Raw genomic sequence first — 27,377 nt, 5'->3', positions numbered from 1 at the left:
AACACATGGTGTTTCTGCCTGGTTCCAAACTACGGACCTTTGGCGTGAGAGGCAAACCTGATAACTGTTACACTACGGAAAAGAAATAGAGCAGGTTTGCCTTAACAAGGGAAAAATATAATCTGAAAACACTCCAAAAACCTTTCACTGATTTAGCACCAATAATAGTTTATCTGATAAAATGGTAAATAATCTGTTCTCTTTAATCTGTAGCTTTTTTTCTTCTTTTCTGTAAGATCTTCAATCTTCCATTGATACACTGACATATGCCAAGCTGTGTTTTAGATTTCTATTTTTCTAAAAAACAATGTTGGATGTGGCAAATTATCTATTAGTGAACCCTTTGTGTCTAGAAACTCCAACTTCAAATAATAAAAAATCCAGTCTCATAGTCTGTGGATCCCTGTGAGCACATTTCATTATAATAAATATATTTAGTTTTACTATACAAAAAAGTGACCTAAAACATTTCATTTTTTGAAATAATGTTGATGCCCTTAAAGCTGCAATTATGATGATCTGACAAAGGAATTAGTATGTTTTTCCTCTTGTAGATAAAATAGGCTAGATATTCCATCCATCCATTTTCCATCATGCTGCATCCCTGCTGGGGTGGCGAGGGGTGCTGGTCCCTATTTTCAGCTGTCAGTGGGTGAGAGGCGGGGTCCACCCTGGACAGAGACGCGGGGTCCAACCTGGACAGAGAGGCGGGGTCCACCCTGGACAGAGACGCGGGGTCCAACCTGGACAGAGAGGCGGGGTCCACCCTGGACAGAGACGCGGGGTCCAACCTGGACAGAGAGGCGGGGTCCACCCTGGACAGAGACGCGGGGTCCAACCTGGACAGAGAGGCGGGGTCCACCCTGGACAGAGACGCGGGGTCCAACCTGGACAGAGAGGCGGGGTCCACCCTGGACAGAGACGCGGGGTCCAACCTGGACAGAGAGGCGGGGTCCACCCTGGACAGAGACGCGGGGTCCAACCTGGACAGAGAGGCGGGGTCCACCCTGGACAGAGACGCGGGGTCCAACCTGGACAGAGAGGCGGGGTCCACCCTGGACAGAGACGCGGGGTCCAACCTGGACAGAGAGGGGGGGTCCACCCTGGACAGAGAGGCGGGGTCCACCCTGGACAGAGAGGCGGGGTCCACCCTGGACAGAGACGCGGGGTCCACCCTGGACAGAGAGGCGGGGTCCAACCTGGACAGAGACGCGGGGTCCACCCTGGACAGAGAGGCGGGGTCCAACCTGGACAGAGAGGCGGGGTCCAACCTGGACAGAGAGGCGGGGTCCAACCTGGACAGAGAGGCGGGGTCCACCCTGGACAGGTCTCCAGTCCATTGCAGGGCAACACAGAGACAAACAGGACAAGCAACCATTCACACAGTCACTCACGCCTAAGGAGAATTTAGAGAAGCCAATTAACCTAACAGTCCTGTTTTTGGACTGTGGGAGGAAGCCGGAGTACCCGGAGAAAACCCATGCATGGTCAGGGAGAACATGCTAACTCAATGCAGAAAGACCCCGGGCCGGGAATCAAACCTGGAACCTTCTGGCTACAAGGGACAGCACTGAGCAGCCAAGGCTTTATATTATGATAAATCAATAGTATGGGGAAATGGAAATACACTTATTTCAACAACAAATATAACTGTATTTCTATTTTTAAGGAACGTGTGTACTGGCCCCTGTCTAAACCGCCCTTGGTTTTAACTAAATCTATATCAATAATTTATTTTTTTTCTATTTGAAAGAACCCAGCATTAGCTGTCATTGGTGCTGAGTTCTTAGCAGGTTGTTTTGGATCAGACATTGATGTTCTGGTTTCCTCTCATATCCCTGCATCCATCCTCTTGGCAGCTGGACCTCATATTTTCCTGACCTTGGAGCAGCTGACTCACAGCAGCATCTCACTCTGCTCCCCATCAATCTGTTGCTTTCCGCCTTTCTGCTCTCCACGCATTCAGAGATGAAGTGAGCCTCCCCCCCCTCCGGGCGCGCCCCGCCTCCACGCCCCTGCAGCGGCCGCTGTCTGCTCGCTGCAGCTCCGGCCAGCGGTGCCGGTGCAGTGCAGCTCCTCACCTTCTCCTCCATGACTGATTCTACTGGAAGGAGGGTTGGAGGAATGACACAGCGGCGCACATCTGGGCGCCTCCGCTCGGAGCTTTTCGGATAAATCCGCCTCATTTCCAGCTGTTTCTCTGAAGAAGCGCTTCCCCGGATTAACGGTCGCTTCTGAGGCGCGTTCCTCCATCTCCCACCGGAGGAGGAGAAACCCTGCTAGTTTAGTGAAGCGCTGGCGTCTGGCAGCAGGTGGGCTCCAGAGCGCCATGGTGGTCTTCAACGGACAGCTGAGGGTCCGGATCTGCGAGGCGCTGGACCTGAAGCCCACGGCTTGGTCCCTGCGTCACGCCGTGGGTCCCAAGACTCAGACCTTCCTCCTGGACCCCTACATAGCCCTGAACGTGGACGACTCGCGCGTGGGGCAGACCTCCACCAAGCAGAAGACCAACAGCCCCACGTGGAACGACGAGTTCTCCACGGAGGTGATCGACGGCCGCAGGATAGAGCTGTCTGTCTTCCACGACGCGCCGATTGGATACGACGACTTCGTAGCGAACTGCATCATCCAGTTTGAGGACATCCTGCAGAGCGGCAGCAAGCATTATGAGGAGTGGGTGAGTCTGACCCACGGACACCACGAGGATCCACAGCAAAACAAACAACAACACCAAATAAATATCCACCTGTTTGCTTCATTTACATCATCCACGCATTTCAACAAATCCAGCCTAATATTGATGCACCAATAAAGCTTAATATTGATGCACCAGCTCAACATGAAATATAAACAAATTCAAGTGACAGGTTGGAAAATAAAAACACATCACAATCATTATGTTTCCTCTAAACTGCGCACATCTAGTAAATTCAGCGCATAAGAAAACACATGCAGCAGATAAAATAAAATTCAACATTAACTGTAAGAGTAACATTTTTTCCATACCACTCTGAGGACATTTATCATTCTGTCATTCTTAATAAATAAAACCACCACAAAAAAAAGCTATTTTTCACTATGTTACCAATAATATAATATAAACATATATCTATATATGGAATACATTTATTTTATTTTTATTTCATTTATAACATTTAATTTTAATATGAGCACTATAACGAATACAACCTAGAGAGACTTGAAATAGTTCATATGTTCTTTGGCACTTGGACTCCGGCAGTAGACTGGATGCTGTGAGATGACATGAGCGTGGATAATGTATCATTTAGGTTTAGGATCTGATTGGTGGAATAAGTCTGAGGATGAGGAGGACTGAGAAGTTGGGGGAATGGGAGGAAGGTCTGCTGGTGTGCAGGGGGTAACTGGTTTTTTCTTTGCTTAGATGAGACAGAAATACAACCTTAACCTTAAAGGGAAACACCATTTTTTTTGTTTTTTTACATTGGCCCCTTGATTTTACATCCGGTTATTCCATCATGTTCTACTCACCCATATGAGTTTTGTGTCATTTGGAGCTGTTCTGAAGATATTCCGTTAGGTTATAACCAAGTAACGTCTTCCTATGGGCAACGAGTTGAAGGCACAAACTAAACTGTTCATCATTTATCATTTATGGTACGCCAGCATTCACAACATGTAGGAGAATCACTGTCCCCCAGACATCCACGGATTGCCCATAGGAAGACATTATTTGGATATAACCTAATGCAATATCTTCAGAACAGCTCCAGATGACACAAAACTCATATGTGTGAGTAGAACATGATGGAATAACGTAAAATAGAGGGCCAATCTAAAAAAAACTGTGTTTTCCTTTAATACTTTTTTCAATCTTGAGCAGCCAGAGCACCGTTTTATATCACTGGAAACTTTCTACTCAACGTTTTTTTGTGGTTTTGTCTTTCATATTATTCTCTTAAATTAATTATTTTTTACATCCATTTAAATAAAAAAATTTAAATAATTCTGTGTTTATAAACAATTAACAAGCATTAACCTACATATTAGCCTCCCCAATAACAGTAATTTGTAGACTGATAGAAGATGTAGCTCTAAAAAAGCTCTCAGCTGCTGAATTTTCTTTACTGGACCGTCTTTCTGCTTCTTTTCTTGCTGCCTGTGCCTCATAAAATCATAGTTATCTCAGAGCCCAAAGGAAGTTTAAAAAATAAATTGTTATCTGTTTATTTTGATATTTAAAATTTTATGGAAACGTTAAATCAAAAAGCTGCACTGTTCTCCATTTGTTTTATTTTGATCTTATCTAGCAATATAAAAATATAATCCTGTTACTTTCATAATTTAGCGGCATGTATGGTAAAATGTTGTCATGACGCTAAAATTACAAACTTGATATCGATTTTCAACATCAAGAAGATAAAAAGCACCAGATGATTAAAACTCACCCAAAGGCAGCACACAATATTTCATGGTAGTTTGTGGTATTATTCTGTTAATTTATCAGTAATCTATAGATTACTGATAGAAAATTGTACAAATCAAATCTGTATTTTGTGTCGAAATCATGCAGAATTAGTACCGTATCAGGAAGCAGCGTTTCAGTATCAATTGTTTTGACAACACTAGTATGGTAAAATAAAACCAGTAAATATATATTTAACTGATGCATGATAGAAGAAACATCTCCATAAAATAAATAAAAATGAAGCAGGTGAAATGTATGATTAATGCAGTAATGTTTCCTGTAGTTTAAAGAGGAGGAATAGAGACTCTAATGACCTTTTCAGCTAGAAGTGCACTGATCTTTAGCTGCAGATTCAGATTTTGGTTCTTTTCCATTTCCTCTTCAACTGGTAAAAGAAAGCCGAATGCCAGAACAGCATTTGTTTCTCTGTAGCCTTCCTGCTGTTAGAGGTCATTCATTATTTACACTGGGAGCAGAAACAGTGTCATGGCGCTCTGTGGGAGAGCAATTACTTTAAAATGGGCTTTTATTATTATTTTAAAACTAATCATGATTATGAAACTGATATTTTAAACTGACTTAGTAGCTAACCTGACCAACGCAACATTGAGTCATTGTGTAGTCCATAGAGCAGGGGTTCCCAAAGTAATTAGTATAGTTACTGGTTACTACTCCCAGAAAGTAACTGAGTTACTAACTGAGTTACTCCATAATAAAAGTAACTAGTTACTAGTAAAAGTAACTTGCATTATCATCCATCCATCCATCCATCCATCCATCCATCCATCCATCCATCCATCCATCCATCCATCCATCCATCCATCCATCCATCCATCCATCCAGATTTCTCCCTTTCTCCATCTAGGCTATCATTTGATCCTTCACGCTCTCCATAGTTCTCCTGTGGCGCGAGCACAGGGCGACTGTTGCGCGCCTTTAGCGAGCATGTGCGTTTCCTGTCGCTTGCGCGGTGAATCGTGCTGCCTGCGCTGTGCGGAGATGCAGGGGAAACCGTATATGATGGGGAAACACAGCTCGATGTAACACCGGTATTTCCATCAGGAAAACGCTGTTTTGCTGCTGGAGTCCTCCTCACTCTCCATCTCTCTGTGTGTGCTGTACGTTAACACCCACCAGCAGAAACACCCACCTACCCAACTGACAGACGGAATCTCAGTATACACTATACTGGTCTCATGCATGTTGGTTTCAAAAACTTTGACCTTTTACATTGTTTTGAAAAAGAAGTAAACTGGGTCCAACCAACAATGGATGAGTGATTTCTTTAATGCGGCGCAGCAGATCCGCAACACAAAATGGACGTAGGCTAGCTTTAATTTTCTGTAGCCTATGCAGTTATCTTTTATGTTGTTGTTCTATGAAACCGTTTGTTTCAAACTTTATTTTCAGACTTGTTAAAAAAACTCACCAGTAGCACAGCAGAGCCGAAGCACAGCACATAATAAGTTATGTTGGCTACCAGAATTGTGTCTGCTCATTGTGCAGTATTCTGTAATTAAACTTGCATGGTACTGTAATAAAATTCAGTAAATGCGAAGCTATCCGTTTCATTAAATTTTTCTCATTGAAAAACCATACCAATGGCATTTAGATGATATTCTGCATAAAAAATAAGTGAAATAACGTTAAATTCAGTTAATTAGTAATTAACCGCTTGTACTGTTCAAATTGGATCTGGACCAACGTGACCACTATAAGCGGATTCCACTGTTCTTGGTAACCCGGCACCAGCCAGACTGATGTGTGTAGAGTTGAGTTCAAGGTGATCTATCTGGGATGGCTGCCGTTCAGTCTGTCTTTCATAAGGAGGGACGTTTCTTACAGTGCTATGAGCTGATTGGATGACGTGCCAGCTAGTACCCTGCTTCCATAATGCGCTTTCAGCCAATCGTAACAGCAAATCATGATGTTTCGTAAGCTGATAAATCAAACTTTTTCCAAATTCTGTCGGAAGAAAAGCACTGACTCTTTCCCATCAACAAATAAACAAAGTGCTTCTCTTGCTCCTTTTTTAAAACGAGAAATTGTCGCTATTTTAGCCAAAACTGAGTCGGTTGCCGTCACAACAGGTGAGTCCTCCAGCGCAGCCATATTTGTAATACAAGGCCCTTCTGACTGTCATCATTCCTACATGTCCCGCCCCAAAAACCACTGCTGGCCTGTCATTGGTCTGACTCGCTGGTTGGTACGACACGGACGTACAGTGGGGGAAATAAGTATTTGACCCCTTGCTGATTTTGCAGGTTTGCCCACTTACAGAGAATGCAACGATCTATAATTTTAATCATATGTACATCTAACAGTGAGAGATAGAATCCCAAAGAAAATTCCAGAAAATCACATCATATGAATTTATAAAAATTGATAACCATCTGATGAGGAAGTATTTGACCCCCTGGACAAACAGCATGTTAATATTTTGTAGAAAAGCCATTATTGGCCAGCACAGATGTCAAACGGTTTTTATAGTTGGTGAAAAGGTTTGTGAACATGTCGGCAGGGATGTTGGCCCACTCCTCCCTGCAGACAGCCTCCAAATCATTCAGGTTCCCAGGTTGTCGCCTGGCAACTGGAATTTTAAGCTCCCTCCAAAGATTTTCAATTGGATTCAGGTCTGGAGACTGGCTAGGCCACTCCAGAACCTTGATGTGCTTCTTCTTCAGCCACTCTGTTGTTGCCATGGCGGTGTGCTTAGAGTCGCTGTCGTGCTGAAACACCCATCCTCCACCCATCTTCAGCTCTCTCACTGAGGGAAGGAGATGTTGGTCCAGAATTCCCCGATACATGGCCCCGTCCATCCTCCCCTCAATACCATGGAGTTGTCCCGTCCCCTTGGCTGAAAAGCACCCCCACAGCATGATGTTGCCACCACCATGCTTGACGGTGGGGATGGTGTTCTTTGGTTGTACTCGGTGTTCTTTGCCCTCCAAACACGACGAGTTGAGGCCAAAAAGTTCTATTTTGGTCTCATCTGACCACATCACCTTCTTCCAGGCCTCATCTGAGTCGTCCAGGTGGTGAATGGCGAACTTCATGCGGGCCTGTACATGTTTCTTCTTGAGCAGGGGGACCTTTCGTGTGCTGCAGGATTTCAATCCATGACGGCGTGGTGTGTTACCAAATGTTTCTTTGTAACTGTGGTCCCAGCTGCCTTCAGTTGATTCATCAGTTCCCCCTCACGGTTTTCCTCACCGTTGGCATGATCAGGGACACGCCACGAGGCGAGATCTTGTGTGGAGGCCCAGACCGAGGGAGGTTGGCGGTGGTGTGGTGCTTCTTCCATTTCCTGATAACTGCACCGACAGTTGATCTTTTCTCTCCCAGTTGCTTTCTGATTCTCTTGTTGACAGGTGTCTTTTATACAGGTAACAAGGTGAGGCAGGTGTATTTGATGTAGATAATTGGTTGGGATTGGGGCTGTGTCTTAAAGAAAGACTAACTGGCTTGTAGGAGCCAGAATTCTTGCTGTTTGGTAGGGGGTCAAATACTTGTTTTTCCTCATCAGATGGTTATCAATTTTAATAAATTCATATGATGTGAATTTCTGGAATTTTCTTTGGGATTCTATCTCTCACTGTTAGAATGTACACATGATTAAAATTGTAGATTGTTGCATTCTTTGTAAGTGGGCAAACCTGCAAAATCAGCAAGGGGTCATAGATAGGGCCAAGGATGAGGGAGGTCTTGTTGGTCTCCATCTCCTGATACGCTCTCGCCTGTGTCCGACCTTTCAGACATTTCAACATCTTTTTCTGAATCCTTCATTGTAGCATGGCATAGATAATTCACGTTAGCAGTTTGAAGAACACCTGCTTGCTTCTGATGATTTCCTTAAGCTAACCAATGAGTGTTTGCGTTCTATGACTCATCCAATGACACTAGTTTTCACTAGCTGTGGATGGAGCCAATGATCTACAGTGGATGGCGCACATGATGGGAAATAAATATTTATAAACATTAAACCAGGGGTAACTAATTGAAAATCAGCGAGTCCGAATAAAGAAAATCATCAACCAGTAAAGGTCCGGAGACGTTTTTAATGATCTGTCACTTTAAACAGAATTTAACACTGAAATAAAATGAGGTATTTATCCATCCATGTTATAAACTGAATTTTGAAATAAAATAAGAAAAAATAGAAATTGCCAAAAAATGTATCCCATGCTATCTCAGAGGAGTTGACACTGTATTCCTGTATATCCATCAGTAGTTAAAGGTCAAGGGTCAGCAAATGCTAATTCTGCCTGTAAAACATTGACAGCGTAATTGTCGCTGTCTGATCTGAAGCCTCATTTGGAGCTTTTAAACAGGATTTTGAAAAACTTTGATAATTTGTTGCTGTAATATTATAGATTTTTTAGAATAAAAAGCTAGCAGATGTGCCTAATCAAAAAATAACAGAAATGCAATTATAGAGCATTCAGGATTGTAAGAAAGCCCACACTGTTTCTGAATAGATACATTATTGTATGAGTTAAGTTCTGTTCCGTTTATGTCTCTTTCCTTGTAAGTATAAAATGTCCCATGCTCCTGAATGCACCATAGCTATCTGATGCTCATGAATGCATCACTGGTCTGTGAACGCTGTGCTGTGTAGATGTTTGATTTTCAGCTGAAGACAAAGCTTTGCAGTTTCCAAACTCACGTCGGCATCACTGTTTATTGTTGTGTGTGAAAAACAAGAGACTAGAATAAATAAATCATCCGTACCTCAGACAAAATCTTTGGAAATAACTACACATTTTTTCCCCACAAGAGGAATAGTTAAACGTTTTTATATCATTAATATAACAACAAGTAGCTCCACTGGTCACATTTTAATCCGTTTTCTTCGTTGATATGTAGTTATACAGAGCGAGGCGCGCTCCTGCGACTGGGGATGCATATCTTGGCATAACACCGAACCGCGGTCCGCTAATCCATGACCTCTGCATTAAACCGAAGCCAGGAGTAACGAGTAACGGTTGTTTTACAATGTAAGGAATAGAAAGTACAGATACTTATGTGAAAATGTAATGAGTAGAAGTCAGAGGTAGGAAGAAAAATAAGTAATGGAGTAAAGTATAGAGCAGCCTCTGACGACCCCCTCCCGATCAGGAATCGGGAGGGGGTCGTGAGAGGCTGATCTCCCCAGGTAACCCCCTTTACACTACAGGACTCACAACGCTCGATCAGGCTGAAAGTCGGCCCGGACGAAAGATTTTCCCCAAAAATGGCACAGTTTATGCCCGACCTAAGTTGTTCTTTCTTTCACATAGTGAGCTTTGCAATACAAATCAGTCTGTTGGTAAATGGACAATATAAATAAGCTCTGCCTTGCCTTGTTGGAAAAGTATGGTTATGACCTGTTCTCAGCTCAGGAACTAGGACCCTTTTGATATCTGGTTGTTCAATCGGTTTGCCTAAATAAAAGATTAAGATATGACTTATCAAGATATTCCTGCAAAAAGGTCTGATGTTGCAGGGAAGGTAATAAAAAATGTTTGGAGTATGCTCTTGTTCTGATGCCAGTTTGTAACAAGGACAGTTAGCAAGGTAGAGTGAATACACAAACTTGAAGAGGGGAGGGGGGCTTGCAGGGAAACTGATATTCTCTGGGATTTCAAGGACATTTGTTGGTTACACTGAAAGCTGTAAGAATTGAGTTGATATTAGGCAAATAATGAAAATTAAAACCTGCTGAAACAGTGTTTACCTACATTTGTAAAAAAAAGCTGAATAAAAACATGAACCCTGCTCCTTTCAGACTCTCTCATTAATTTAGAGTTAGGGCCCAGTCACACCTTGACGAGTTATCCAGGGTATGCCTTACGTCACAGAATCTCCTAAAACGCTGAACTCTGTATGTATCTTTTTTTTTTCTGTGCGTGAGTCCAGATTGAGCGTCATGTCTGCTGGGAAGTTTGTTGGTGGTGGGCGTGAACGCAGGGAGGATCCATAACCCTCACCTTCTCTCTCAACCTATGATGAAGTCTGGAGGAGAACTGACGGTTTCCTCCTGTGAACCCCCTTCTTACCGAAACGCTGCCAATACGCCATTATACAGTAGCTGGAAGTTAGAAACACGTTCAGCGCTCGTCTGGAACACGTCAGATACGTTGATATGCGTTGGAGAGAAGTTCTGGATAAGTTACACAGAGGTTTAGGATCAGCTAGACGCCACGACTGATGAGGAACTGATACTGAATGGATGTCAACCATCAGATAACTGACCTGGAACTGATGGACCTCGGATGCTTATGCTGGCATACTCACCGTATGTTGATGTGTTTCAGTGTGTTTCAGCATGCTCATAACTTAACCATGCCGTACCCATAACCTAGCCAATGTATGCCAGAGTTTTTTTCCAGATTTTCCATATGTCCCATTCGCTGGTTTAAATCGTCGAGGTGTGACAGCAGCTTTACTCTGAGTGTGCATACAGGCAGGAGAACACATGCACTTCTCCCCCTGAAGGCAGGTGCAGATTGATATGTGCTTTGTCTTCAACACTCTTCCATCCCCTAATGATCCCAGCAATCCTTCACTAACTAATAAAGTTTGAGAGGTGATTGAAATTACATGTGTTGTGAATTGGTGCTATAGAAATAAGCTGAACTGAATTGATTTTGTGCTTGAAAGCTTCCTGGTTGTTTGTTTATTTTTCTCTGTTGATCATCCCACCGGGTTAGATGTGTCTTTGGTTCAGTTTTAATTCCGATGTGTGATAACGGTGAAATATGATCTAAAGAAAACATATTCCAGGGAAGTTTTTTTTTTCAAAACTTGCAGAAAAACTGACAAAATGTTCCTTCGCCTTTGAAGGTAGTTTGAAAGAAAAAGCCCCATCTCCAGATTTTTGCACTGCACTGTACATAAGCACAAAAAAAGACGTGCTCTATTGTAGTGGGAGGCCTTTGGAGCAAATGAATGTTTGATTGCATTATTGATGAGGCCATCAGGTCCATTAGGGAGAGGATGAGGGGGACAGGGCAAGATGAAAGGAGGATATTTTTTAAGCTGTGCATCAAGAGTCCTGGAAGACAATGAAAGGCTGCAGGAACTGTAGCAGACTTGCACTGATTGGACAGAGAAGAGGTTTTGGTTTAATGTTGCAAAACAAGATGAAAGTATCACTGAGTGGCACCAGAGGCACCTCGTGGGTTTTATTCATTGTTCTTTTGTACTCATTTCTAAACTGCTGAAACAAAACTATTGAAACCTTCACCACTGAAAGTAATTCGGTGTTGGCGGTTAACTCCGTACTTGTACTTTTTTTAAAGAGGGGTGTAATTTTTAAAGGTATAAGAAGTCTTAAATCATTGGGAACACAGCAAACATGTGAAAGGAAGGGCCATAACCCCATTGGGCCTGTCTGTAAGCAGTCTATTAAAATGAGTTTTGATTATTGATTGTTTTTTAGCAGAGGCGGTTTCATTGGTGCTTAGTCCATCTCCAAGGCGGGTTATGAAAGGAAAGAGTAGAAATCCGGTCAGATTCAGGAGTTACTGAAGCACGTTATCACACATCCTTCATAGTTAAAATATGAAACTGAATTAAAGCCACTTTTAAATCAGAGCAAGTTTGCAACAATCCTCAGATTTTCAATAACTGAACGATGGGAAGAGCAGCATTTCTAGCAGTAGGCTCTCAAATATTTCCACTCATATATGCGTTTGCAAATATATAGTCTGTGCATTATTAATCTAAATGTTTGGCAATTAATTTTAGCTGGATGGACAATCAGCTCGTTCTTAGGGGCTCTATAGCAGTAATATGTTAGGAGATGCTTGTTTAATGTATCAGGGAATGTTTCAGTTGGGCATTAAGATGTTCTGATAAGGTAATTGAGAAACAAGTCAAGTTATTGTCTTAAGCAGCACGCAGATCCTGCTTTTTCAATGGAACCTTGTTGAGTTGATAATAAGGGATTTTATTTTCCCAGGGTCCTGACAGGCTACTGGCTCTCTGAGGTCTGTGTTTGCAGCTGACTCAAAGCAGTAAGACTTTAAAAAAGTGGATTAGTTTATGCCTCATATCTTGGTTAATATCATTGCCGCATTTATCAGCATTATTTTCCACCAATCTTTATAGTGGGCTGGTTTTACAACAGAATGTAATAATTTTTATGTTTCAATCAATGGGGAAATGTCAGGAGTATCAGCTGCAAAGTAACCAAACACACAGATACACGAGGAAATTGGTAATACTGTAGCTCTATTAAGAATAAATAAATAAAATAGGGATGTAAATGATTTAGTTTGATGACCCACTGTTTGCTGACATCACAAAGTCTGTCACTGTATATTTTGCAATCAAAATGATGCAATATCAGCAATTAGAGGCTGTGTTATTTCTTATCTAAGAGAAAACCTGCCAGAGGTTGCCTTCATAGCCTTGTTAGCTCTGTGTCCCATTTAAAGCAGTTGGTTATAGGGCTGGGCGATAATTCAATAACGATATATATCGATCGATAGACGTGTGGTGCAATAGAAAAAAATAGGCTCGATAAAAGTTCGATAAAGAAACACAGTTTTCCTTCCTTCTCATTGTAGCCTATCATGTAGGTTTATGCTAGTCACTACTTCCTCCTAACCAATCGCAATCGCGGACCCAGGCACGCCGTCACCAAGCGCCGCCCTCTCAAACCACAACACAGAGCACATGCAGATGTTGCAGCAAGGAGAGGCGGAGGAAATTGTTTCAAAGAAGGGTTTTTGTAGTTCGGCAGTCTGGCAGTATTTCGGTCATGGCAAGTCGGACAAAAAACAAACCACGGTCATCTGTAAAATGTGTCGGGAACCAGTGAAAACGAAGTCTGATAACACAACCAACTTTTTTTTTTTATCATCTCAGCCGCTCACACCCGCAGGAGTACGAGCTGTGTAGGCCCCGACGCGGCTCTCCTCCGAGGAATCTTCGGGAATTTCGGGAAAATATATATATTAAGTTCTGAGCAGTTTCCCACGTAGTTCTAACAATTGAGAGAAAAATGCTGAGGGGCCAGAAACTTCAAAGTAATAACTCAGGTTAAAGCAGGAAACTAAGCTGAACCAGGTTTATGTTATATTTATTTTGGTCACTTTAGTTTATTCTTTGTCAGTATTTAATAACATAACTCAGGTCTTTTAAGTTATTTTTCTTTAAAACAATTCTGTTATTGTTAAAAAAGTTGGTTAAATAAATATTTAATTGGAAGTCTGTGTTTGTGTTCTTTATTAAAATTAAATAATTTAGCAATATTATAAAAAGTCCAGGCAGAGCTGCACATAAAATATGGTTTCAAATCTTTTCAATAATTATCGATATCGATCAATATGCATTTTTTTTATCGATAAGCTTTTTTTCTACATCGCCCAGCCCTAGTTGGTTATTATTAATACTTGTTCCTGGTTAGAAGGAAGAGCAGTGAAGTGTAACACCTTGGCTGCACCTATCTGCTCGTAGTCCATCTCAGTTCTGCGCTGATGGCTTCAAATGTCTTCTTTCTTATCTCTTGCTTTGTAATCTAAATTTAAAAGGAAATATTAACTGCAGACGTCAGAAAAAAGATGCTGGGAACTTTTCACCAGTAAGAAAGTTTTAGCACCTTACTGCTAAAACATAAAAACACTTTTCATTTAGGGCCAACCAGGTGTTACACTGGGCCCTCTAGCTTGGTGAAATGACCTGGTCATGGTTCCTGTCGTACAAACACCTGGCTGTGCAGTATTGGCTGATACCGATACCATCTGTTCTAAATTGATGTGTGTATATATAAAGAACTGCATATTACTTGGATGTAAAATAATTGCCATCATAGCTTTGTCAAGCTGCTGCCTACCTTTGTGAAGCAGGAAAAAGACTAAAACAAAGTGAATCCAGTAGAACTTTTTATTGTCTACCTGGAATGGGGGACAATAGTTGAATAAACTTTAGGCTCTCTAAATGGTTTCAGTGCCCTATTGGTTGATACTCACTGATACCGATGCCACCATTTTAGTGCAGGATCAGAGCCCGATGGTATTGGTATCGATGCAACACTAGAAAATACTAAAACTAGGTGAAGGAAATCTAATATGACTTTTAATATCAGATTAGACATACTTTTCAAATACTGAATCATTGTTGAGTCACAAATTATACTGCAAAAAACTGATCTAAAAAAAACTTTTTTTTCAATAAGTGCAATTTACCTTAAAACAGGGAAAAACGATGAACTGCTAATGGAATGCTTATTGTTGCCTTTAAACCTAAAAATCCTGGACAGTGGTTGGGTCCTTTAACACATTATAAAGGTAATAATATGCTGACTATATGTGGCCCGTTCTAGTGCAAATGTACCTTCCACATAGGGCTGCAACTAGCAATTATTTTAGTAATTGGTTCATCATTTTTTGGTGTTTTATATTATCTTTCTAAAATCAGATACTTTAAATAAATTAAAATTTTTACACACTTACAAGTTTGTTTTTATCACACTGTGTTTATACGGTATAAATTTAGACAATGTCAGGGCTGCCTTAAAATTCCCACGAGGCTTTTTACATAAGATTACCAAACAAATAGGAACATATTAGCGAGAGCTAACACCATTAGCATTATTCTACATACCATTTAATTTCAACACGCTTTGGTTTAATTTGAAAAGGCTGAACGTTAATAGTAGCTGTTTTGGCTGGACAAGCTAGAGCTACACTATTTAGCATGTGTCTTCACCCAGAATTCATTGCAGCAATGCATTAATATGGCAACGTCCTTGTGACAATAATTTATACAATTTTACCTTAACTAATCAGCTCACAGTATTTTTTATTGTTTTGTATTTATATCAAAAATAAGTATTTCTCAAATAAAGTCTATTGTTACAACTAGTATCGGATCCCTTTTTGTACGTTTTGGCTGAAAAGTATCTTTGCGTTTTATTTGACTCTTTACAATCAAAGCATGGTCTAATGAGCAGACTGCCAGTAGTTCAGTGGTTCAGTATCTCGGCGCTGATGCATCATTAAGCCTGTAGCCGATCTTCCTTTAATGTACTTTGGATCGGTTGTTCCTGCCGACGACTTCAAGCGCATCCATGTTAAATGGGTCCTAGCTAGAGAGCAATTGAAACGTTTTATTTAAGATGGATTCTGTGGATAATCAGAAGTGACTGGCATCCAGCTCAACTCAGACACCAATGACAACTCCACGTAAGTTGAAAAAAGTTAAAAAAAGGAACCTTGTTGAGTACGAGGGTGCGCTACTGGACCGAGAGCTGCAGTTCTGTGTTTTGCCCACAGATGGCAGTACCATTATAAACCTCAGTAATGCCTCCTTTAATTACTGCTGCAAGTACGTGTATCTTTCACCAAATGGTTTGTTTTAGAGTCTGTGTTAGTCCTGGTAATCATTTGATTCGATTTCATAACCAAATTAGTTGACAATTACAGTATTTGCATAATCAATTATTGGTATTAAATATTTTTAGCCCTGCTTCCAAAGACACAAATGTAGAGACAGTATAGTGCAGAATAGGTGGATCTTTGCGCCTGCATGTACAGACTAAGCAGTGCAGAATAAATGTTAAATGGTTGAATGAGAAACGCAGTGAAAAATGCTTGGAGCACCCAGTGTAGGTTAAAAGGTTCTTAGTAACTGATTATGCCCCGCATAGAAAATCAATGTGCAATTAGTCGTCCTGATCAATTAAAATGTTTCCATCCACACCTTTTAATTGTGAGTAGTGTTATCTCTCCTGTTGGGAAGCGTAGCTTTTAACAGCCTTCATTTCCCTGCTTACCTTAAGGAAACAAAAGAACCAAATTTAATCAAGTAATTTTCTCCTGAGCAAAGTGTCCCTAATTTGGAAATGTTAGAAGTATGTTCTGGTCTGATGTTAAAGCATAATCAAACATGTGGCATTTTTTTGTTTATTATTTTCTTCTGCACAAAATGTTTTTTTCACCTCTAAGTTATCCATTTTGAAGAAAGATTGTGAAGTTTGATACTAACTCACAGGAACGGGTCAAAGACAATGAGCCAGTTGTTTGCTCAGTGCGTATGCGAAGGTCTAGCAGAGCCGCACCAACAGGGAGATAGATATCAGGCCTTCTGGGAAGAGGCTCCGCTTTGGGGAGAATGTTGTTGTTAGTCAGCACATTGTTCAAGGATCATGTGTCATTAATTGTAGCACAGGTCCTCCGTATTATCTCTGTCAGAAATCATAAGGAATCCAGTTGGTGTTAAACACCAAACAAACCACTTAGGCATCATCAGTAGATGAAGAAAGGCAGTCAATTTAAGTGTTGTTGTTTTTTTCACTTCATCCCTTCAAGACCCAACAAAGACAAACAAGCATCTCTGCACTCACACCTAAATGCAGTTTTGATTAATCTATTGACCCTGATAGTCAATAAATGAATCTACTGTGGAGGGAAGGTGGAGAACTCAGAAACAACTAAGTAGAGGATGAACCCAGGAGCTTTATTAAGCAAAAAGGCAACAGCTAAACCCCTTAATATTTACACATTTAAACTCAAACATTTGGGGTTTTTGGCACATGTTTTTATTATAGTTGGAGTCTTATACTAGCCTGGGTGCCATTCCGAACTTAGTCCCACCCAAAAAGTTTGAGGTCGGGAAGTTCGGTCTGGCTCTGCTCCATAGTAGCGTGAGTATTATCGCCCACTGTCAGGCGATCCAATCAAATTGTCAGGGCGGGCTTTATACGATGATGGACAGATGACCAACAGTAACGTAATCAACCACGTGACCAATGCGCGCTTGGGTGACAACAATAATGGCTGCCGCTGGAGAGTTTAGGTGAGTAGATTCTGCTATAAGGTCTGTTCTAGAAGATATCGACAGCAAATTAATTTTAAAAGAGGAACAGAGAAACGCGATCAAGTCTCATCTTCTTATTCTAGGCGTGCAACTGCACGCTTTGATTTTTGTGGACAACAACTATGCCTCGCTTAACATACGTCACGCACTCCCTTGCTCTTATTGGTTGTAGATCTATCCAACTGAGTGCAGAGGCATTTTTTTTCCTGGTTCGTTCGAAACACACCCCATAATCACAGCTCTATGGAGCAGCATCAGACTCATATTCTGACTAGAATTGAGTCGGACTACGTCAGGCTAGTCTTATACTACATACAGCTGTGCATTTGGCCAGGTCATGTGATCTTGAAGAACTTATGGCTTTATGGCTACAGGCTCTTATATAGTCATGGAGCTAAGGCTTTAGCTCTACTATTTTTCCGGCTGCTCCACTAGTCATGGCTAACTACTGGTCATGGCTAACTACTGGTCATGGCTGACTACTGGTCATGGCTAACTACTGGTCATGGCTAACTACTGGTCATGGCTAACTACTGGTCATGGCTGACTACTGGTCATGGCTAACTACTGGTCATGGCTAACTCCTGGTTATTGCTAACTACTGGTCATGGCTGACTCCTGGTCATGGCTAACTACTGGTCATGGCTAACTACTGGTCATGGCTGACTCCAGGTTATGGCTAACTACTGGTCATGGCTGACTCCTGGTTATTGCTAACTACTGGTCATGGCTGACTCCTGGTCATGGCTGACTACTGGTCATGGCTAACTACTAGTCATGGCTAACTACTGGTCATGGCTAACTACTGGTCATTGCTAACTACTAGTCATGGCTAACTACTGGTCATGGCTGACTCCTGGTTATGGGTAACTACTAGTCATGGCTGACTACTGGTCATGGCTGACTACTGGTCATGGCTGACTAGTGGTCATGGCTGACTAGTGGTCATGGCTGACTAGTGGTCATGGCTGACTAGTGGTCATGGCTGACTAGTGGTCATGGCTGACTAGTGGTCATGGCTGACTAGTGGTCATGGCTGACTACTGGTCATGGCTGACTACTGGTCATTGCTAACTACTAGTCATGGCTAACTACTGGTCATGGCTGACTCCTGGTTATGGGTAACTACTAGTCATGGCTAACTACTGGTCATGGCTAACTACTGGTCATGGCTGACTCCTGGTTATGGGTAACTACTAGTCATGGCTAACTACTGGTCATGGCTGACTCCTGGTCATGGCTGACTACTGGTCATGGCTGACTCCTGGTCATGGCTGACTACTGGTCATGGCTGACTACTGGTCATGGCTAACTACTGGTCATGGCTGACTCCTGGTCATGGCTGACTACTGGTCATGGCTGACTCCTGGTCATGGCTGACTACTGGTCATGGCTGACTACTGGTCATGGCTAACTACTGGTCATTGCTAACTACTAGTCATGGCTAACTACTGGTCATGGCTGACTCCTGGTTATGGGTAACTACTAGTCATGGCTAACTACTGGTCATGGCTAACTACTGGTCATGGCTGACTCCTGGTCATGGCTGACTACTGGTCATGGCTGACTCCTGGTCATGGCTGACTACTGGTCATGGCTGACTACTGGTCATGGCTAACTACTGGTCATTGCTAACTACTAGTCATGGCTAACTACTGGTCATGGCTGACTCCTGGTTATGGGTAACTACTAGTCATGGCTAACTACTGGTCATGGCTAACTACTGGTCATGGCTGACTCCTGGTCATGGCTGACTACTGGTCATGGCTAACTACTGGTCATGGCTGACTCCTGGTCATGGCTGACTACTGGTCATGGCTAACTACTGGTCATGGCTAACTACTGTTCATGGCTGACTCCTGGTTATGGCTAACTACTGGTCATGGCTAACTACTGGTAATGGCTGACTACTGGTTATTGCTAACTACTTGTCCTGGCTGACTACTGGTCATGGCTGACTCCTGGTTATGGCTGACTACTGGTCATGGCTGACTCCTGGTTATGGCTAACTACTGGTCATGGCTAACTACTGGTAATGGCTGACTACTGGTCATGGCTGACTCCTGGTTATGGCTAACTACTGGTCATGGCTAACTACTGGTAATGGCTGACTACTGGTCATGGCTGACTCCTGGTTATGGCTAACTACTGGTCATGGCTAACTACTGGTAATGGCTGACTACTGGTCATGGCTGACTCCTGGTTATGGCTAACTACTGGTCATGGCTAACTACTGGTCATGGCTAACTACTGGTAATGGCTGACTACTGGTCATGGCTGACTCCTGGTTATGGCTAACTACTGGTCATGGCTAACTACTGGTAATGGCTGACTACTGGTCATGGCTGACTCCTGGTTATGGCTAACTACTGGTCATGGCTAACTACTGGTAATGGCTGACTACTGGTCATGGCTGACTCCTGGTTATGGCTAACTACTGGTCATGGCTAACTACTGGTAATGGCTGACTACTGGTAATGGCTGACTACTGGTCATGGCTGAGGCAAAGAAGACGTTTAAACCTTCTGAGGAGGCTAAAAAGAGAAAACATGAAAGGGATTTTGCGTAAGGAAAAACAAGAGTCCCTCTTGGAAAGGAGTTTATTGTTGGTGCAGCCTGAAAGAAGAAGCCGGATGTAAAACTGATTCTCTTTTCTTAACTGTATTATAAGACGGGTAAGTTAACCCTTTGCTCATAGCATACAGTCATATATCTTCGTTATTTTGTTATATATTTAGTAGAAACAAAATACGAGCAGAGAAAACTAGCAGGCTACAAACAAAAGCTAACTTAGGCACCTGAGCTCCAACACTGGTCCTCCATTCCGCGCTGTCCGTCTGCTCTCTAGAGAACAGCAGCGTTTCTCACGCCCTCTGAGCTGAACCTATATACCTAGCACAGTCTCCAATCAAAAGACATGGGAGGCTGGCTGACTGTTTGTTGACTTTTGAGACAGCGCTGCAGCAATTGCGGAGCACTGCGGCACTAGTGATCCGCAAGGATCACCAGACACAAAATGTAAATGGTCTAGCCCTCTAGACCCCTAGTGGCCAAAGGTTACACGGTGTGCCTTTAAAATCTGTTTACATGTAAATTCATCCTCACTTCTTCAGACTGAGCTTAAAGCTTAAATTACCTCTGTCTCTCTTTTGCATAGCAGGAAAACGTTGGCCTATCTGGTCACCAGATAAACTTGGCTGCACCTGGCTTTGACATGCCATGTGAACCGCCAATGCTTACCACTGCAACAAAATGAACACAAACGAACCTATGAAGCAATGACTTAGCAAAGACCTAATATCTCAGTATGTTCGGCTCTGCATGATGCCAAACACTTAGATCTTGTTTTTGTCACCAATTATTTTCTCCTTCCCGCCTGATATAGTAATAACACTTTAGGGATAGATGACAGGGAATTTTGTCCCAAATTGTTGCAAAGGGTTTCTTTGTGTTAGGAGTGTTGGCGCCTTCCTGTTGGTCTGCTGGACGATAGATGCAACGTATAATTGGTAAATTAATGGAAGAGCAAATGATATTGCTGTGGCTGATGAAACGGGAACATTAAACACGTTTTAGGTCTGACGCTTTTTGTTTCATGAATATTTTCATTTTTTCAAGGCAAATACAGCAGCAACTGGTAAAAAAAAAAAAAAAATTAAGAAACCCTAAATTTCTTTTGATCAATATTATATTGAAATGTTAAAACAACTTCTTTTCTCATTGGTTGAAAAGTATGAGAAAGTAAGAAATTACTCCTCAGGTTAATGTTTCTAATGTGGCTGATTTTGGAGGCTAAATCATGATCCAGTGAATAAAAGGCAGAGGTGACATCTTTTTATCCCTCTAAATCCATGCAGGTAACTAAAAACAGAAGGACTGAAAGACGTGTTTTAAAGTGGGGAAGAGTGTGAGGTGAAACGTTTAAAGCCATGCTGGGGCATGCAGCTGGTTGCAGACGAAGCCTTCGCTGTCACTCTTCCTCTAAGCAAGACTATACACGGTTCTGTTAACATTCACCTTCAACAGAAAGTGATACCGACTGAACAGGTCAGGCTGCACATGCACACGCACGCACCGTCATTACAGTCAACCCTCAGAAAATTTGAGCTCATTATTCAGGTATGCATGATATAAAGCTTGTTGCGTAACGGATTGTGCAAAGTGCTTCAAGAAAACGAGAAAGGCAGTTTTGGCTCAAACCCTTTTTTTCTTTTAAGTCAGTTATTCATTTCAGTTTGACCACCACAGCCAGCCAAGCGTGATTTCCCCAGACCCCGTCATCACGTCTTAAAACTTGGCCTTATTATTGAGTTTAAGCTGATTTAAAAAGAAAACCATAAAGCCCCTGGAAAAAAGAAACCAGCATAGATCACATTAAAGGGAAATCAGATTCCCTAAACCTGTCAGGAGTCTTCTGTTCTCCTCTCAACATAGAGGGCCATGTGAAGGCAGTCAGCAAGCAGGCGTTGGGAGAAAGAGGCGAGTGTTTGGTGTGACTGGGAAACAGGCGGCAAGCACCAAACCGACACGACAAAGAAGACAAAGAGGGTGTTGAAGTTAGCTGTCGTCTTTTAAACTGCAAAGTAAGGGAGGCTTGTTTGACCTCTTGGTACATATGATTTCATTAAATGCTCTATTTATTGTATTAGGTAGTTATAAAAACAAGAAAAAACTACAGAGATCATTATAAGGGATTAGTCATTGACAATGCAACAGTAATGCCCTGAGTTAAATGGGCTCATAAAAGCAAAACTGGCTTAATAAGGGTTTAGTCAGCCAAATAATGTTCAGGAAAAGGCTTTGTACTGTTTTTTATCCAGCTTCTGCTAAATTTGATTTATGATAAGTACTTTATATAGAAGGAAACATTAATCCAGCACTATCTTGAAATAAAACAGTGCATTTAGTAAAGGCTCAATGTGGCCCTACAGACGTCAGTGCAAAATTTAAGGCCAGTTTTTCCTAAAATAGATGCATTTTCCTTTGATTGAAATAAGAAAAACAATATTCTCTGTTATCTCATTTAAAGAGTGTAATATAATTAATAAAATGATAATGAAAGAAATGATCTCATTCTGTTGGCAGATGATCTCATTTACCTGCTGAAATTATGCGCAAATCTTATTTTCTTACCAGTTCCTGAAAATGTACGTACTTTTAAATACACCAGGAATCAGTTGTTAGATGGACTTTTTTATCAAACCATTTGTTCTTGATATTAAAGGTATGTCCTTTTTTCTTTATATAAGTATATCCATCAGATAAAAAAGACATTATGCCATTGAAATAAGATAATTTATGCTTAACATAAAAAAATGCTGGTAGTATATTAAAATGGTTATGCTGGATGTAATGTAACTGCAGGTGTGATGGAAGCCCAGGCTTATTTGATTTCAGTGTTTTTGGAGTAAATGGGTTTTGCTGGATGATCCTCTCAAAGCTGCCATCCTCCATGTTGCTGTGTCACCTTTTGCAAGCCTGCTTTTTCCCTTCACTTAACCATCTATGAGTAAGCTGGGATATACAACATGGCTAAAGTGTCAAAAACTAACCGCTGACATCTGTCCAGTCAGCAGGATTCACCATGGTTCTGTCGTCCTCTGACCCAGACGGACCATCCAGAGGCCCTGAAGATTTCCAGCCTTCAACTTTTTATAAAACTCTGTTTCTGAAACAGAAAGTTTAAAAAAAAATAATGATCTGCACTGAAACCAAAATGATAACGTTTGCTTTACCACGCGGCTCCAAATGCAGTTTTGACAGTTTTCAGTTCACACTTTAATTTTTTATGTTTTTCAAACCTAAACATTTATCCAGACATAAATCCAGGATCTTTAGACGTAATGGAGTGAAGCTCCTGATCTACATAAAAAGATAATAAATAACCCTACCATCATCACAGCCAGGTGATAATGAGGGCTTTAACCAAACACCTACGTACACTAGGGTGTGATTGTGTTGCTGTTTAGTGTGTAATAAGATCTCCTGTCATAGAGATAAGTTTACACTAATGAGTGCAACAGGGCCAAACAAGCTTGTTGTTTGTATTTCTGGTTCTCAGTCAGTGTGTTTGTTTTTATTCTCTTATCTTGACAAACTTGCAAACGATGCAAAAGACAGACCCACCATGGCCTTAAAGTACGCTTTAGCAAGACAATTTTATGTAGGACTAAATGATATCACATTTTTTTTAAAAGCTATAATGAACTCATCTGTATTGTTTATATAAAGATGGTCGACTTTGCAATATAATTCTACTTTTTATTCTAGCAGATCATTTTTCAGACATGATCTCATGTTTACTTACAGCTGTTTGGGAGACAATGTGTCTACATTTGGGACAAAGCTTTGACTTTTACTTTTTTTTTTAAGAATTTCTTTATGGAAAGAAAAAACATCTTAATAGTATATCACCATACAGTTTTTAGAACTACAGTACATAGAGATACTTTTAGTAGAGTAGCATTTCTAAATAAATAAAAACAGGTAAAAACTATATAAACAGACAGACAGACTGACTGATCTAGATATTTTATTGTGAAAAGCACTGCATGAAAAGTGAGATTTTCGTCCCCGTAAACCCCCGTAAACTCCCGCAGATCTGCCTGATTTTCGTCAGTTTCCGACAATTTGCAACCCGTGCTTGTCCGCGTTTGTCGTGCCACAAATTGTCGAAAACGTACCGTGACGTATGTGGAGAGCGATCAGCTGTACTAATGGCCCTAATTAGCATATGAATGCAGCGAACCCGCGCGGCTGGCCAGGTCTGGCTTGAATAACCTTCTCAGTATTGGCTGAAACCACTATTCTCAAACAAATGAAATCGCTCGTGATTGGCAGCAAAACCACACGTGGCCACGCCAGGCTTTAATTTTCTTACTGAGTATTGGACGGAACCACTTCTTTTTAAACAAGTAAAGTCGCTCGTGATTGGTTGGCATATATATATATTTACATATATATTTATTCATATATATATATATATATATATATATATTTATTTATTTATTCATTCATATATTTATTCATTCATATATTTATTCATTCATATGGTGTGTATTTATGTTATCCTACACTACTACACAATTATTATGCTACCATCAAGGACATGAATGAATTTATACAGGAAATGAACATTTGCCAGGAAGCTGTTTATGCAAAGAAAGAGCTTTATTAAAACACACACAACTATATACAACGCGTATCCAAACACATGCGTTTCTAAAAATTAAAAGTCCGTGAACGGTCCGTTTGCTTCCTCGGGGTTGGAGGTAACAGGCAGCATTCCCTCCGAGGCAGGTTCGATGTGCAGACGCCTACTGTGCGTGGCCCTGTACTTCGGCATCGCTTCTAACCGGGACTGCAGCTTAACACAGAGTTCAGTGAGATCCGGCCTACGAAATGGCGGCGACCGTACAATCCATCCAGAGACACCGCCGAGGAAGGCGGACTTCCAGAGTTCCACTTCCTCATCTGCTAGCACACTCTGCCTCGCTTTCAGCAGCTAAAAAAAAAAAATGAATCAGCGCACTGCGTATGGACACAACACATCTATCAATGCACCTGAAAAATAGTCACCAAATAAAGTCTTACCCTCTTTCTTCTGGCCCGACTCCGAGCAGATTGCCTCCGCACGCAGCGTGTTGGCTGGCAGCGTATATCTGAAGCTCCTGCGTACCGTCTGAAAATACGTCTTACAGGCAGCTGGAAAACAATTAAATGAGAGTGGTATAAATAAAAAATCAAACGCAAGTCACAGTAACAAGGAAGGAGAAAACATTAAAACAAGTCACTTACACACAATGTCGTCTTTATCATCATCGTGCAAATCTGGACTTGCTGATTATGGCTCCGAGCAAAAAGGAGGTCTGTGAAAACAAAATGTTAAGCTATGATCGGTATCCATTACCTTTTACCGCAGAATGAAAGCATATTCTTTAAATCTTACCCTTGCTCCGGTTCATAGCGCCTGCAATTAGTCTCCGAGTTGTTAAGACGGCGTACTGCTTCCTGTAATCACAAAAAATGCACTTTAATAAAGCTTGTTCTTGCAAGGCTAGGCTAGATAGGCTAATAGCTAGGCTGCTATTAGCCATAGCTCAGGCTAGGCCGCTTTTAGCTTAGCAGGCAGTAATCGAACATATATTTACCGCTAGCATCTCTTCTTTGAGTTCGTCTTGTTCGATGCAGAGTCGCCATCGCGTCCAAGAGGAGTTTTACCCCGAAATCCCACATACTCCGTCTGCGCTCCGCTCCGCTGCGCTCCGCCCCGCTGCGCTCCAGACCGCCTGCACAAAGCAAAGCCTACAGCCGCCGCTGTGGCTCCGTCCCCTCCGCTCTGAGTTCCTTGGAGATCCTAGAGGGCATGCGCCAGATGAACCAGGGTTTCCGCGGATCATTAAAAATAACTACAATTCATAATTCTTTTTTTAATCAAGGCCTTAATTGGCACTAAAATTAATTAAATATGTTTATCGTTGCATTTATGATTCTTTAATAAAAATGCTTCTAAAAACAATTTCGTCAGATATTATATCGCTATTAATTTGCGTGGAACTGTTTATAAAGCCGTATGTTCGGAAAGGAAGCTCGAGGCGGAGAAAAAGCTAGAGGATATATATATACGTATATATGTGTGTGTGTGTGTGTGTGTGTTTACATACATACAGGAGTCATGGAACTCTGCTTACAGCTCCTTCATATTTCATGTACACTAATAACTTGAGTACATGATTCTTGTTGATGGCATTAAAATCATTTCAAATAGCATTAAAATAGCATTAAATTAGAGTCACTCATTCCTGTATGAACCCTGTGAGCGCTTAATTTAATATGACATATTAAAAAAATCCCACCATCATCCAGCACATGTTCAGTTTCTGCCCAAATAAATATATATATATATATATATATATATATATATTTGTAGATTTTTGTAACAGAGATAAGGATAATTCAAAACTGCTTTTTTTTATGAACTTGTTCTCTACAACTTAGCATCTCTTTTCATTCCTGTAATAAGAAGTTTCTTTTAACTGGATTTGATTAAACTTTAAGTCCCTCGGTATAAAATAAATATTTTAATGGAGATGAGAAATCTGCTTCCTGGTTGGTGAATACCCAATAGTTTGGATCCAATCATTTAAATAAACGGTGTTAGTTTTTTTTTTTTTTTTTTTTTTAGATATTTATAAGAATTGTGCTATAATTTCTAGTCACCGATCTGTTGCTGCTATATTTTAATTTGACGAACCGGAATTTGTCGATGTTCTTTTTCCTGTTTGGTGCAATTGCAATTGCGGATCTTGACCTGGCCAGACCGTATGACCACAGTGTACCAATCTTCTGATGGCTACTTCCAACAGGATAATGCGCGATGTTATAAAGTGAATCATCTCAGACTCATTTCTTGAAACTTTTCCACTTAAGTTATTGTGAATTGAGCATATTGACAGACAATATTTTATTTTTTATCTTAAATGCAAATTTTTTTTAAAAATAATTACTGCTCTAAATGTATTGCTCTGTCAGCTAAAGATCTGTTTTGGTCTCTATACTTTAATTAAATAAATCAATTCAAGCTAAAATGTGAGAGGCTAGAGGCTATACTAGCTGATACTAGCCTGATCTCTTTGTATCAGAGATTTTCTTCCTCAGAAAGATGTCACTTGGGGTAAAACCCCCCCTGCAACCCTGGTTTGCATTTGTATAGCTCACAGCATGTTCATTTACATGTTAAAGCCTCCCCTAGAATTCCATGGGGGGGAGGCATGGGGGGAACACTGCCTAAGAAATTCCACGTCAATTTCTGACAATTTACGGGAGTTTTCAACGAAGCCTGCAAATTGCCGTAAACTGCCGCTAACCTGAAGTTCCACGACAATCTACAGTGCCGTATATTGACGAAAATCCCACTTTTCATGCAGTGAAGATTTGTGGAAGTTATCATGCGATATGGCATCTTAGGGTTAAAGAGGCCTAAAGTGTCAAAATTACAAAACAATATATGAAAAATAAACAAAAATATCCTATGAAATTATTAATTATCCAAATAAATTAGTATTCTGCTCTCCTTGTGTGTGTCTAACACAATTCAGCAGTAAGCCTAACTCCAGTTGAATGA

The 27,377-nt window shown here is 41.2% G+C and overlaps 1 protein-coding gene across 2 annotated transcripts in view; it reads left to right on the top strand.

Moving 5' to 3' along the window:
- Positions 1-1,991: 1,991 nt before the first annotated feature.
- LOC119795240 (protein kinase C epsilon type-like) overlaps positions 1,992-27,377 on the top strand; it is a 151,946-nt gene continuing 126,560 nt past the window's right edge. The window contains exon 1 of one of the 2 annotated variants that reach the window (XM_038303131.1): positions 1,992-2,677. In XM_038303131.1, coding sequence (XP_038159059.1) covers positions 2,330-2,677 — 348 coding nt within the window. In that variant the 5' untranslated portion in view covers positions 1,992-2,329. The remainder of the gene's footprint in view (positions 2,678-27,377) is intronic. The other variant, XM_038303132.1, reaches the window with a different exon arrangement.

This window comes from Cyprinodon tularosa, unplaced genomic scaffold (genome assembly GCF_016077235.1).
Source record: "Cyprinodon tularosa strain WSP-4 unplaced genomic scaffold, ASM1607723v1 ctg505, whole genome shotgun sequence".
Taxonomy (NCBI): Eukaryota; Metazoa; Chordata; class Actinopteri; order Cyprinodontiformes; family Cyprinodontidae; genus Cyprinodon; species Cyprinodon tularosa.
This window is presented reverse-complemented; position numbering and strand designations above follow the sequence as displayed.